The sequence below is a fragment of the Sinocyclocheilus grahami genome, unplaced genomic scaffold, assembly GCF_001515645.1.
Source record: "Sinocyclocheilus grahami isolate Dianchi unplaced genomic scaffold, SAMN03320097.WGS_v1.1 scaffold170.1, whole genome shotgun sequence".
NCBI classification, from domain to species: domain Eukaryota; kingdom Metazoa; phylum Chordata; class Actinopteri; order Cypriniformes; family Cyprinidae; genus Sinocyclocheilus; species Sinocyclocheilus grahami.
In genome coordinates, this window is record NW_015505349.1 from 1,965,842 (window position 1) to 1,981,463 (window position 15,622).

At 37.1% G+C, this 15,622-nt stretch overlaps 1 protein-coding gene across 6 annotated transcripts in view; it reads left to right on the forward strand.

Annotated features, from left to right (window-relative positions):
• LOC107593407 (plasma membrane calcium-transporting ATPase 3) overlaps positions 1–14,219 on the forward strand; it is a 58,285-nt gene extending 44,066 nt beyond the window's left edge. For 3 of the 6 annotated variants that reach the window (XM_016283123.1, XM_016283124.1, XM_016283125.1), the window contains 2 exons: positions 1,920–2,102; positions 5,218–5,811. In XM_016283123.1, the coding sequence (XP_016138609.1) occupies positions 1,920–2,102; positions 5,218–5,541 (507 nt within the window). In that variant the 3' untranslated portion in view covers positions 5,542–5,811. Of the gene's footprint in view, positions 1–1,919; positions 2,103–5,217; positions 5,812–14,107 lie in introns of those variants that run through there. The other 3 variants (XM_016283127.1, XM_016283128.1, XM_016283126.1) reach the window with 2 other exon arrangements.
• Positions 14,220–15,622: the final 1,403 nt, after the last annotated feature.

Here is a 15,622-nt window from a genome sequence, read left to right on the forward strand (position 1 = left end):
CAACTATGAAAGACAATATTTGTGTAACTGAAGGTATCGAGTATTTAATCAAGTTTAAGATTTTTCAAAATTCTTACGGATATGACATCTATTTTTCCCCAAAGAATCCAACGTCTGATAATTGTCCATTTTGAAAATATTGCATCAGCTGATAACTGTGCTAGACTGCCTTATAAACACAAGTGGTTATGCTGCCTAGATGTTTCAATATATTTTTTGTGAACTTTAAGAAAATATTTAAATAAATGTTAATTATTTTGTGTGCATTCAATATACTTTCCTTTTCAATTGTATTATACAGTGTATGTGAACACCCAAACTCCACACCCAAATGTGCCACATGCGATTAATTTTAAACCAGTGTCTATTAATTGGGAGTTAGTCCTCCTTTTACTGCTACAACAGTTTCTACTCTTCAGGGATGGCTTTTTTGTACTAGATGTTGGAACATAGCTTTCTGAAATTGCTCCCATTAAGACACAAGAGCATCAGTGAGGTCAGGCACTGATATTGGGTAATGAGGTCTGGCTCATCCCAAATTCATCCCACGGGTGTTCAATTGGGTTCAAGTTCTTCCACAGTACAGCATTTTATTGATGTAAGAGCTCTTTGAGTCTCATCCTACTGTGAATATTTGTCAGTGGATGTATGATCAATTTTATGCATCTTGAAGTATCGTAAATTGGTGTAGCCAAAATAGGCAAGCCCGTAAAAGGTGCTAAAAGCGATTTTTAATAGAATACTTAGAAAATATCACAGACCACAGGCTCATTGTCTAACCACTCAAAGCCAAGTTTTTTAAGGTACCTTCTGCCTGTCATTTTGCATATTCATAGGGCAGTCCAAATATGGGCAGCAGGAAGCTGAGAGCTTGGTAGATTAATTGGATCTTGCAAGTTAAGCGCCAACTCCAGCTTCATAAGCATTTTTCAGTTTTGTCTCACAAGAATGTTATTTTGCTGCCGCCACTTCTGACATCTCAGCGGATTCTTTGTAGGGTGGAGTTTTGGGAAGAGGGGAGTGGTTCATTCCATAAATAAATCTGATAGAATGGCAGTACATTTAATTAGTGTCTATGTATTTTTGGCCATAGTACCATCCTGGAGCTGCATGGGAATTGAGAATGTGGTTTCTCGGACATATATACATATTGGTCAGACATTTGATAGAGCTGAACAATGATTGTGACGATATTAAAGATCTGGCAGATATGATAAGCTGATAATTAGTTTAATGTTAAGTTTGTCAGTAAAAATCTAGACTATTTTGTCTAAATAAATTAAAAATAAAACACTAAAAACTAAAATCAGTTAATTAAGGGAATTTACACATCACAACATTATAATTGTACAGGATGAAACATGGGTAAAAGAGCAATATCCAATATGCTACCGTTCAAAAATTTTCCATCTTCAAATATTTTATTTTTTATGTTTTTAAAGTCTCTCATTCTCAGCAAAACTGCATTTATTTGATCAAAATTACAGTAATATTACAATTTAAAGTAACTGTTTTCTATTTTAATATATTTTAAAGTGTAATTTATTTCTGTGATTGCAAAGCCATCAATATATGCGTATGACCGTCTCAGCGATATCTTTGTAGGGCAGAGTTTTGGTAATAGGGAGTGTGTCTAATTCAGTTTCAATCAGTTCCAGATTTCCAGATGTATTTTATATACTGTATATCAAGCACTGCTCACCATCATACACAGTGGTGTGCACAAAACCTCCGGAGGGGCAGGGTGAAATGGCATTACAAGGGCACAATTGCGGTCCGGGGGGCACCTAGATCGGACCGAAAGGGCACTTTAGCACACCTCAACTCGAGCCCCCCTGCACCCACCCCTTGTGCATGCCTCTGATCATACAGTATCAGTCATTCCACTCCTTTTAAACTAATTCTTCTTTTCATCTCAGGTGATAGCCACAGTGCCCACTAGTCACCTGAAGTGTCTGAAGGAGGCCGGCCATGGGCCAGGGACAGACGAGATGACGGAGGACGAGCTGGCCGACGATGAGGAGGAGATAGACCACGCTGAGAGAGAGCTACGCAGGGGGCAGATCCTCTGGTTTAGAGGCCTTAACCGTATCCAGACTCAGGTGCTGTGCATGCGACCCCTTACCTCTGACCAATCAATCCCTCACTAGTCACGTAAGATGGTTTCCACAGACAGTAGAACTTTTGTCTCCTCAAAGAATGCTCTTTTGCTTTTCCTTTCGTTTCCTCCTCTACTCTCTCCGTTCTCTCTAGACCCTCTCTGAATCACCAACATTAGTTCATCCTTGCCTTCTTCCTTTTCTCTTTCCTCCTCTCTTTCGCTAATCTGTCTTTATCTCTGCTTCCCACTGTTGGGACCCTTCACTTGCGTATAGATTTCCCCCAACAAGAATGTATAACATTCCCTCCCCCCTTCCCTGCTCAGAGCTCTGTTTTGTCACTCTATTATGTAACTCGAGTCCTTTAAAGTCCTAATTTATTGCTTAGTAACTCATTTGGCTCAGAGTCACAGCACAGAATCAGACGCATCCCGACACGCTACATGGGACTTGAGAATGTTGCTCCTCAGACTTGATAGAGCTTGAAAGATTTGATGAGGATCTGAACAATGTTTGACTCTGGGGATGCACCAATATTTAAGATCTGGTCAATATGATAAGCTGTCAATTATTTTCATGTTGTGGCTGATATTGAGTATGAGTATGAAATAAAGGGGTCAGTACGATTTTTTAAAAAGTTTTCATGTCTTTTAACTGTTTTATGCTTACCAAGGCTACATTTATTTGATCAAAAATGCAGTAAAAACATAAAAAATATATATTATTATTATTTAAAATAGATTTCTTTCCCCGTTTTAACATATTTTAAAATGTAATTTATTCCAAAAGAACAGCATATAGTTGAAAGAGAAACCTTTTCACATTTTAATTGTCTTTATCATTTGTCATTTTGATTAATTTAATTTGTCCTTATTGAATAAAATTATTAATTTCTTTCAGGGAAAAAAAACTGACCCAAACTTTTGAACGGTAGTGTATCTGCTGATACAATAAAATTAACCTCTAATATCTACTGATATGGTGCTGTTTTATAGTGCATCCCTATCTTACACATCAAAGCTCATAACATTATCATAAATGTGCCTAACTTAATTACAATATAGGGTGAATATATTAGAAGTAGTTATTGTTTTGATTTGATCTCTATATATATAATCAACCAATTGTGTATTATACTATCTTGTTTCTCTTTCCATTTTCTGTTCACTATCTCTTTATCTCTACAATTTTCAACCTTCATGGAAACTCAGCTCACATGTTTTTTTTTTGGATTGTTGAAGTAGTTTGATTTGAGGCCAATGCTTAATTAATTTCATTGAGTACACTGAATTATACTGAACTGAACTATACTTATGCTTATACTTATAGTTCTCAGTCTGGACTCCATCCATGACTTTAAGTGAGATTTTTCTCTTTTTTTGGGTTTGCATAGAATTGTCATCTGCTGGTTCCTTAAATTATTATACTTAGTAGCATCTTTGTGGAAGGATCTGTTGTGTGGTGCACGTGTGACTTGTGAGTTAGTATTACTTTTGTTTCTTGATCAGAACTGTGCTAGGTACATATGTGATATTGAAGGTCAGCAGGCGTAGAGGAGGTGGGTCATGGTGCCTGTTGGTTTATGGCACTGTAACTTTAGAAAGAGCTTTTATAATAGAACATTCTCAGAGCACATGCATGCATGATGCAGCACTCACTCTTTTGGCCATGTTCTTGCCAATATACACCATCAGTGAACAGACTTGATGGGATAGTAGAGCATTATATAGATATTTATTTTTTTAAATTTGGAATGCCCGGTATGGATTTCTGAAGTGCTTGTAAAGCTCCTTACAAGGTTTCCATTGATTCCTTCACTGCTCGACACTGAGTAGGCAAAACACAACACACATTATAGCGGCTGACCTCATATCATCAGTCAGCCTAATCTAATCACGGGTTTCATCCTGCGTTGGCTCCAATGAGGAGAGCACCTCCATTTCTCAGTGTTGTGTTTTTGACACAGGGTATTTGCAGATGAATTATCGATGAGGTCTTATGCAAGCTGATTGCATATTCTCACAGCATTTCCCATTTTGGTTTGGCATGGTTCAGCTTGCTCTTAAGGGCTGCATGTAAAATTGATTCAGCGCATAGAGTTTCAGAGAAGTGAAACATTTGGGGTGGTGTGGTTGCAGAGGTATCCATTTGTTGTGTTAGCTTTTATTACAAAGTGATGTTCAGTGAACTTATCTTGTGCAGTCTATTTGATATTTTAACAAAGCCATTTAGAAACAAAAGAATGCTGCAGTGACATCCACATTCTATTTGTGGAAAAACAGAACAGAATCATGTTAAATTAACTGACAAATTAAGGCAGCGTGTTTCTTTACAGTGAATATGAAACGCCGCTTGCAACCAATTTATTTTTTCTTGAGTGAATGTGATATTGGATGTGATATGGAAAATAACTGAATAGTGGAAAGTAATCTTGATATGACAGGTCTTGGTGGTCAGCGAAAAGTTGTTTTAGTTATTACATTTTGATGAATGATTATAAAGCCTTTTTTTTTGTTATATTATGCACCAATAAATTATTCTCAATAAGACCCAGACCATGTACTAAGAAAGTAAATTGGATCAATTATAATTTCATCATGACTTTCATTATGATCCTGGTTGCAGATCCTTAAAGGGGTAGTTTACCCAAAAATTAAAATTATGTCATCATTTACTCAGCCTCATGTTGTTTTATGTATGACTTTTTTTCTTCTGTGGAATACAAAAAGAGAAACTCTTAATTAATTATGTTGGTTCCCATGTTTGTGAAGTCCCAAAAAGGACAAAAATGCCATGTGCTTTCCAAGTAGCTAGTCAGCCGCTTTGTGTGAGGAACAGACTGAACAAAAAAAAAATGTGTTAAAAATAACAGCAAATGGTTTTGGAACAACAAGAGGGGGAGTGAATAATGACAGAATTTTCATTTTTGGGTGAGCTATCCTTTTAATGTTTAAAGATGTACCCCTTAGTACACAATGCCAGCATAGCTTTGTTTTCTCCTGCCTGGTGAAGTATCACAAGCATATATTCTCCTCGCTCTGCTCCTTCCTTGTTACTCTTTCTCTCTCTTTCTTTCTCTGAAGTGTGTATATGATGTGGTTCTCTCTCTCTCCTGCAGATGGAGGTAGTGAGTACGTTCAAGAGAAGTGGTTCGTTTCAGGGTGCAGTGAGACGTCGATCCTCAGTGCTCAGCCAGCTCCATGACGTAACCAATATTTCTACCCCCACTCATGTAGTTCTCTCCACTGCCAATGCAAGCGCCGCTCCCGGGAGTGAGTTCCCTGCTTTCCCTACCTGTGTCAGACACGACACTCAGAAACACTCACAAAATATCAAAACTCTTACAAACACACTCACACACGCACCAAGCATTTCTCCTCACACACAGCAGCACATGAAACACCTCATCGTGTGTGCCGTGGTACTTCTGTTCTGTATTTGAAACCTTCTGTGTAGTCGTCTCTCTGTGATTGAGTGGCTCTTTGCAAGATGGCCTGTCTGGCTTTGACTGATCCTCTATGGGCCGCTGTTTGTGTCTCCTCCCCAAGTCCCTCATCTCCTTCTCTCGATTTCTGTGTGCTGTCTTGCTGTGTCGGGCCTTTTCTCTTGCTGTTGGGTTCTTCTTTGTTGTCTAAAGGTGTTGGTTTTGTTTTCAAATCCCCGTCTCTCGATAAGCCATTCTCTGCCTTCTCTCTGTCCAAAACTAAACCTATTACCTACAACAGAATGTGTACAAAATAAATCAGCGTTAGTGTTGAGTGCACAGCAGAAATTTTTTTTTTTTAAATTTGATTAATTTTTTTAAAAGCTGAAGTGGTTGCTTTTTTTTTTTTTTTTGAGCAAATGCAATTGCAAAAATAATGACTGATCAGATTTCATAAACATGAACCACTGGTTGGACAAACAGATAGTCCTGCCCCCAATCCAATGCCATTGGCTCAACCATATTTTTAATCTCAGTATTGTTTTAATTGCACCACAGAGAAACACTTGTTGCACTTTTTGGATAAATCAATCTACAGATGACTCGTTTATAGTTGTCTATTGATATTTTGGACTATAATAGGATTTTAACATCAACAAAAATGACACACTTCAGCTTTAAAGTAACGTATTCTTAAAGATTTGTTAAAAACATTTGGAGAACATAATATATCACATAAGACATGACTATTAAAATAACATACAAGACATGACTTTGATAAATATTACATAATTTAATAATTGCTTGAAATAATTAAATAATTGCTTTTACAATTAATTATTTTTAAAAAATTATGTCTGGACATAACCTGGCAAGAATAACCTGTATCTAAACCTGAATTTAGTCCTAAAATCCACAGAAAAAATACAGAGAGAACACGGCACTCACTGCCGAGAGGCTTCTGTTAGCGTGGTTTGCTAAAAAGATGAGGTTTTACAGTATAAGCAGAGGTACTCAATGTGCTGCACTGCTATGGCTTTTGAGCCTACACAGGGGTAAACCTTCGAGTATAAGCCCTATAAGGTTCTTCTCCCTCTGATAGGTCTCTCTCTCTCTCTCTCTCTCTCTCTCTCTCTCTCTCTCTCTCTCATTCTCTTTCCCTCTGTTACTTTTTTCCAGATAATGCATCTTGTAACTTTCATCATAAGACTGTGTGAAAGCATCCTCTAATGTCCCTGTGCTACTGACTTCATCTCTCTTCCACAGATCCTCACAGTCTTTTTCTCTGTCCCATGGTTCACATGGTTCATGGCTTAAATCTATTTTTACCCGTCTCATGTTCTCTTCTCTGTATGCATCTTCTAAACTCTTCTAAACTAACAAACAGTCTTTCATTTCATTCTTTCATCAAACATAGTACATTCTAGATATCATTCTTTAAAGGAATCAAAACAAGTGTTCAAAATAAGTTCAGCTCTAGCATCTGTGTAATTCTGTTGAAAATATTATCAGCTTGTCCGTCAGTTTATAAAAACTATCAAAGATTACATATGCTGTCAATAGAGTCAAAAGTAAAAATTCTGTCCTAAAAATACTTTACTAACTCATGGCGTTCCCCACCTGAATGGCTTTCTTTCATATGTGAAACATGCAATAAGTTTTAAAGAATGTTCATGCTGTTCTTTCATATAATGAGAGTGGATGGTGACCAAGTTCTTCATTAAAAGCATTCTAAAAGTAGCATACACACTATATCCAAACAGCATTGTGAGAGGAACAGACCAACATTTAAGTATTAAAAAAAAACCTTTGAAGTGCTTGGATGGTCACAATTCACTTTCATTGTATGGAAGTTTGGGCTTGGACTTGGATTTAGCTATAAATATGTGCTTTCGTGTTCCATTGAAGAAATAAAGTCATAGAGGTTTAGAACAAAATGAGGGTGAGTAAATGATGACAGAATGGTAATTTAAAGAGTAATAATTACAATTTGGGTGAACTATTCTTTCAACTTGTTTTGAACCCAGAACAATGCTTTATACACCCTAATAGCACTTTAATAGAGATTTTAAGAATGTGTGTATTATATGTTTTCTTGCTGAGAATAGTGGACTAACTAAATTTTTGTCAATGCTTATAGATTTTTTCCCCAACTATTTCTCCATCTTTGTAAAAAAAAAAAAAATATATATATATATATATTTTTTTCAGGCTAGAAATGTTAGTCACGACTACCATATCATTGCGTCTGACTGCTCTGTGATGTGATTCATGTGTATCTGTACATTTTTCATCACATTCTTCATTCTGTGATTATATGGGTGAAATGTGCCACTACTCACTCCAGTCTTCTTTTTCAGCCCTATACATATCATTTTGTTGTTTTTCTCATGCAAAATTTTCTTTGGCCTTGACTGAGATTTGCAAACATTAACTTTAGTTTAAACATCATTCTGTCAACCTCATGTTAAAAATCATACTACAGAAACATTTAGTAGATGTTAGTGTGTTGATATCTTTGCCTAAATGTAGTATTTTTATTCATTTATGATGTATATATTATATATTATATGCATATCTTTGAAAATCATTCTATGCTAGCATTGTATCTCTTCAGAGAAGAAAACACTATATTTAGATCAATCATTAATCACAGCTCTCCAAAAATTAGTTTTTTTTCCCTCACAGCTGTCTCACATACAAATGTTTGTTTAAAAATATTTGACAGATCTATGGATCAAGTTTGTTTTCATTTTAGGTTTTGTAAGATGGGTGCACATTGTAACCCAGATGTTGAGAAGAGACGCAGTGCTGTCACTGATAGATTCATGTTTATCTCACTCATTTGCTCAAACATTTGCCTTGTACGGTAATGGTTCACTGCTCAAAACAGATGCTCACTATCAGTCAGTGGAATATATTGTAATATAAGTGGAAATGTCCAAGCGACGCTAATTTATTAAAATTTTCCTAGCTTTGATTACTACCATCTGATAAAAAATAATCATATTCATAGACTGTGTCACTGTGTGAATTCTGCCATCAGATTATACAGTGCATTTTATAAAGTGCATTGCTAAATGTGTAATATTGTATCATTTCATAAAGTTCACCATAGTTAAATTGTTCAAGATGCAAATATGTGAGATATGTGAGATAAATCATAAATTATGGAAAAGAATACCAATACAAAATACACCTATTGCTGTAATTAAAAATAACTCCTTATAAACCTTGTTTGAAGTTTGGCAAAAAGAGAGAAAAAATGTAGATAGTTTACATTAATACATTACATTAATAGGACACAATTTGAAATTCTTTAAATTGAGAGAACTGCACTGTATGATTTAGAGCATTTACAGTCACTTCTAAATATAGATTGTCAAATTAAAGTCAGCAGTTAGATATTGTCATATTTGACCAGCTTCATTACTTACTCATTATAAAGAGTGAAAATAGGTCCAGCGATTACTCTTTTACAGTCTTTATGCATAAACCTTTCTGAATGCATTCTTACAAATTCAAATTCAAATTCAAGTCATTATTTCATCACTGCTTTGTTAACTACTTCCTCTCCTTACCTGCATCTTATCACTTTGTCTGCTTTCAAGTCTTTCTGTGTAGATCTATTTTCATTTCAGACGTCTTTGGGAAATATTTGTTGAGTAAAGAAGTCTTTTTTGGTTTTTGGTTTTAATTATACAGTTTTTCCATCAAGCTTATTTTTTCTTTGAAGGACAGCGTGGGGGAGACAGTGGATAGTAATCTGGCATGCAAACATCCAGAGCAAAGAGAGAGAGAAAAAACTCAAATCAGTTTTAAACAAACACACATTTCCCAAAAGCGGGCGATATACTCGAACGTTTACCTGTATCCATGCAAAAAACAGAGAGACAGAAACTCAAAGAACAAAAAATGAAAACAAACTCTCAATTCAGATTTGCATGACTTTTTCTCAACAAACAGGCTCTTTGGAAAAACAGATAAGCAATTAACCAAATGCTTGACCGTCCCTTCCTGTTTGTTTGTTTGTTTTGTCTCTTGTAAATTCTTTCTTGGCCATTTTAACTTCTTTTCCTTTGCTGGGTGAGTGTTGAAAAGAGGGTTGGGGTGGGCGGCACCGGCCTGTGGCCACAGCAAAGGATCACGCTCTCAAATCTCCTTCCTTCTGAATATATACACACGACACGACAGACGCGTGTGTATATGTGCTCCAGCTGCATTTGAGTTACTCTTACAGCATGAGCCTGACTGCTTACCATCATGCATTCAAGTTTTTGAGTTTGACCTCGACTTTCATTGTTTCTGTTCCTGTAACACGACAACGAGACAGCTGCACTGGAATGAGCATTTTGCTTTCTGATCGGTTCCCGTGCTCCTTCTTCTTTTCTCTGCATATAGACTGAGGCAGATCTCATCAGCACTCTTCAGCTCTTCTTCTCTGCGTGTCATCTGCACTCGACTGCTCTGCTGCATGCCAAAAGATGCTCGCACTCTCTCTATCTCTCTCACTGAATGTGCTTTTCCACACCTTTCTAAACATCCACGATATGAATGTCATCTAAACAGTAATCAAAAATAGTATCCCTTACCAAGATAAAAAAACAAAATTCAAGTCCAAGCCTATAAAACTGTACAAAGGTGTGATCCATTTGTGCTGATAAGTTGACTTTTGCAGAAACCAGAGATGCTGTGACCTTGTTTATTGTGCCTGCTCTGTTCTTGTCAGTGTGATGGTGCTTGTTAAGGTCTTCTGTCACAGCGGTTGGTGTCATGTAATCAATGGCTCAGTGCCAGGAAGTGACTAGTCCCAGAAAAGTCATCATCATCCATCTAGATGATGTCTCTGGAAATTGTATAACTTATCCTCTGGCAGTCAGTGTAATCTGAGCCTGTAGAGTAATTTATCATATAGGCCTACCAGAGCAGACTCACACATCTGTAGATAATTTGCATGTGTTTCTTCAAATATGCACTATTTTGTCATATGAGTTGATTTAAAAAAAATAATGATAACAGGTTTAAAACTATTTCATATGAAGGTCACATTAAAACTGAAAAAATACCTCTCAAACTATGATTCAATCCTAAAATATATATTTTTTAAATAATCAAAATACATTTAAACATTTTTATTGTGAAAGTTAATTGTAGATTATTTTACACAAATTACTGTTCCTCGTTTCTGCCATAATTATACTGTAAAAAAAGGAAAATATTGCTTGTGAGCAGAATATTTTTATTGCACATTATTTCTAATTAAGCTGTAATTTTTTCAACTTATCCTAAAGAAATGTCAAATTATTATTTAGTTTTAGGTTACATAAAATGCTAGCTATGAAATTACATATTGAAATTAAAATAGTAAGATAATTGGCCATTTTATTCCATTTAAAAAAAACTTAATTTGAAATGTGATGGAAATGTTCATGCATTTGATAAAATAATGAGCGAATTCTCCTTCCTGTATGATTCATATGTCTGTTGTTGGACATAGTTATTAGTACAATTGAAGTTCAATTATACTAGTGAGAATGTAATAAGTCTTCTAGCATTTTTTTCTGGAAGTGCTCATAATTGAAGAAACACCCATATGTTTTGCTATTATTATTGTTATTATTATATGGAATTTCCATTTCCAGTAAATCATGACAGTAGAATGCAAACTGGAATTAAACTAATTTTGCTGATCAGGGAGACATATAAAACCATAGATGAGATTACAGATCCTTTGATATTTAAAACCTCGGCCACATGATATCTTCACAGTTTATGACCTATTTTCACTCATTGGCATTAACTGACACCATTGGCTGATGGCCTCATTACGCATGTTGTCTCCATGGCTTCTGTTATGACATTACAATCACATTACTGGAGTGCCATTGCTTCATTGTTACTACACTCCTGAATGCTGCTAGTACAACTGAGGAGTATGCCATAACTCCTCCGAGAACAGCATAGTGCATCACTGTGGGTGCGTCCTCCCTCCATCCTACCAGCCAGACCCCCAGTCATGCTTCTGTCTATTCATTACATCCCCTTTGCTTAGCACTGTGTTGCAGATTCTTACCCACTGTTTCTTCCATTGGCTGTGTGTCTGTGTATATCAAGACATCCTCCTTTATGCTTCTCTTTCTCTCCGTGTCACTACTTCAGTTTTCACCACTAATAAGTCAATATACAGACATGACGTATGTTTTGTATTGGCTTTTTGTTTGGTACTTTGTGCTTCCATTCGTCTCTTTGTTTGAGGCCTGGTCTGTTTTGAGCTTATGAGAATGTCCATCACCTTTAATTTTGAGAGATAACTTGGTTTTATTTTGTTTTTTTATCATCTGTCTTTCTTTGAGAAACACTTAAGATCTGGTTGTGCAGCTTTAGTATAAAGCCTTAGTTTATAGGTATTAGAATCTAAATAATGAATGCGCATTGTGTAATTTCTGCAGCATAAAACCTAAAACAGAATTGCAATCTGTTTGTTTCAGCATCCCATCATTGGCTTAACCAATGACCAGGAATCATGCACTGGTGGATGACCAAAGGAAAGAAAATATGTAGTATTAGAAACTAGTACAAATGTGTAGTGTTTTTCTAGTGGTACAGTTTTTGTTACAAAGACCAACCTATAAAGCAATATCATATAAGCAAGAATGCTGATATTTAGACCAGTAAAGAACAACAATTGCAAGTATGGTATTGTTTTTATTTGACAGTTCAATAAATACAAGTAAAAATTAGGGGTAATTTACATTTTAAAAATAATATTATCAGTTATTTTGCCGATTTTTGCTCCACCAATAGTTCCAAATGAATCCACAGCAGAATTAACTGTTGAGTCTTCAAGCAACAGACAGTGTGCTGTTTTATTGCCGAATGAATCAGTGTGATTGAATTAATTGGTTGAATGAATTATTCAATTACTCATAACCGGTGTTGTCACCATCTACTTGCTTAAAGGGGTCATATGATGCTTTTTTAAAGATCATTATTTTGTGTATTTGGTGTAACAGAATATGTTGACATGCTTTAATGTTCAAAAACACATTCTTTTTCAAATACTGTACATTATTGTAGGTCCTATATGCCCCGCCTCTCTCAAATGCTTTGTTTTCTACAAAGTCCCTCCTTCCGACAAGCCAGTCTGCTCTGATTGGCCAGCTGACCCAGTGCATTGTGATTGGCCGAACACCACAAGCATTCATCGGGAATGTAACGCCCCTACCATAATCACGACTTGCAAGCTTCATCTTTCAAAATAAATGTAAAGAATCGTGTGACAGACACAGTGATGAAGCTGGTATGTGTTTGCAGTACACAAGCAAGCTAATAACAAAACAGTTGCTGATTCAGAAGCGCCAGATTGTCATAGCAAAGTCAGAATTCCCCCCTCTCCTAGGATCACGAAACGGTCGTCCATAAAATGCATTGCTGTTCTTAAAGATTCCTAAATGCATCTACTTTCGGAAAGGCCAAATAAAGTGCTTTTGCTTTCGCCTAGAAACACACAGCATCTCTCTGACATGGCTGCTTCAACACTAACTGCGGTTACTGAAACCCCGCCTTCTTTCTTTGCGTGCACATTTGGGCATCATTATGCAAATATTTCCACATAGTGAGGTAGATATGTGGGGGCGTGTTAGAATGAGCCGTTTTAGGGGGGCGTGGCAGAGTCTTAACTTTGATAAAGAATATCTCTTTGGTTTTGAGACTTTAGTCTTTGCAACTTCAGGGATCTTATCTATGCACAATCAGCTTGTAACACTCCAAAGAGAAAGGAAAACTTGAAATCGCATCATATGACCCCTTTAAGGTTGTAACATGCAGAAAGAGTCACTGAAAAATCCCCACCTCTAAAAATAAAAGTTATTTCTGTTGTTTCACAGTCAAAAATGTGCATTTGTAGGACACCTGTTTTCGCACATGATATCAAATGGAATATACTTTGAAAGGCTACATGTTCAGCTGTAAACATAAATCTTTGTGTCAAAACTGAAGTGTACAGTTCAGTTTTGATGTGTCAAAACGGAAACATAATTTGGGCTTAAGCATTTGCTATAAAACTAAAGTACACTTTGGGATTTAGTGTTTGCGCCAAAAGTATACATTTGGTTTAAGCGTTCACATTAAAACTGAAGCATACATTGGGTTTAAGCGTTCACATAAAAACTGAAGTATACTTTGGGTTTAAGCGTTCACATTCAAACTGAAGTATACTTTGGGTTTAAGTGTTTACATTAAAACTGAAACATTTGCATCAAAAGAAAAAAAACATTTTTTATTGCAATTCTGTTTTTTTGTGACTAGAAAGTACACATTGCACCTTTAAGTACCAAAACAAAATTATTACTGTACCTACCCTAATAAAAAAAAGACAGATTCAGCAACCTGATCTTGAGCTGTCTGTGCATTGTAAGGCATGTTCAGGACAGATTCTATGGTGTTTTAGGTCTTTTCAATCACACGTGTACTGAGAGATTTCTTTGCTCCTGCCCTCCTCTGTCTCAACCCTCTCCTTGTCCTCACTTCTCCCTCTCTGTTTTCTCTCTGTCCTCCTCTGTGCCTCGTCCCCTCTCTTCCCGAGTAGATGCAGGTGGTGAAAGCATTCCGTAGCTCCCTTTACGACGGAATCGAGAAACCCGCGTCCAGGAATTCCATCCACAACTTCATGGCACACCCCGAGTTTCTCATCAACGACTTCATCCACAACATCCCGCTGATCGACGACACCGACATTGACGACGAATCGGAGTGGTCGAGGCACAGCCACCACTTGCATCCGGCCTTCCGAAAGCCCCCTCCTCCTCCGGTCCAGCATCCGCAGCGTTCCCACTCACCGCCCCGTCCCTACCGCCAGTACAGCCTCCCCGCCACGCCTAACCGCAACAACAACGCCATTGAGAGCGGTGTATGCCACCTGAACCTCCCCACAGGCCTAGACGGCCATTGGACAACCCCCTCTCGACAGCTGTACCCCCTCCTCGCACTGGAGACCACTCTATGACTAACTGCGCTCCAGAGGATAAGACCCTAAGAACTTTGAGGATGTGGGCCTGTGCGGGTCAGGCTGGTGGGGGAGGCTCCTACAGACACGTGGTAGGTGGTTGACCCCCAATACTAAGGCAGGGTCATTCCATTACAATCATTCGCCCACTACCACCATCCACCGAAAGCACTATCACCCCTCATGTCTCAACAACAGCCCCACAGACACCTCTCTTCTCACCGTGTGGAGAGGAGGCCAGTCTGTTGCGTGTCTGTGGTTCCTTTGAATGGACCTGAGAAGGTGAGGAATCCAGACCCGATGGATTTTAGTGGCTCTTTAGTGCTGGTGACTATTGACTTCTCAGAATGCAAAGGAAAAAGTTCCCTACGGGTGGAGTAGGGGTCCATTCACTTTACTTTTTATCGGTGTTACTAAACTCAATATAATTATTATCATGTTTGACTTCTTACTATTGCCACCGTCATCCCGAGTGCTCGGATAATCATTGCGAGTAATGCTTTATGGATTAGCTTTAAAACATTTTATTTATTCATTATTTGTTTATTTATTCATTTATTTATTGTGATCACCAAGATTTTTTTTTCATTCTCACTGTCTATCTCTCTCTCTCTCTCTCTATGTGTCTGTGTGTGTGTCGTGTCTGTCCTGAAAGCATAAAAAAGCTAGAAAAAAAGAAGTACTAACAAAGCAAAGATAATATTAATTTGAAGCTTAAACTAATTCAATTATAATGCATCTGCTGATAACAAAAAGAAGACAAACGTTGCCGCACCATTTTAATGATCATTGTTTTTCAGCATTTTGTGTAAAAGAAAAAGTATTCTATTATTTGAGGGCAATTTGTAGCTTCACTCTCAGTGAGAGTAAGCATTTTTTTTTAAAACACAAAAATCATGCTCATGATATTTTAAACATTTACGCAACATGTTCATGTTTAAAAATATGCTACAGGGTAGAAGATTTGGGCAATCCCATCACAAAGATTCAATGGTCATGGGTGGGATTTCGGTGGTTTTTCCTCTCAGCAATGGCAATCAGCTGTATGACAAAATGGCCTTGTTAATATGACTTACCTTGTTCAAAGTAGCTGAA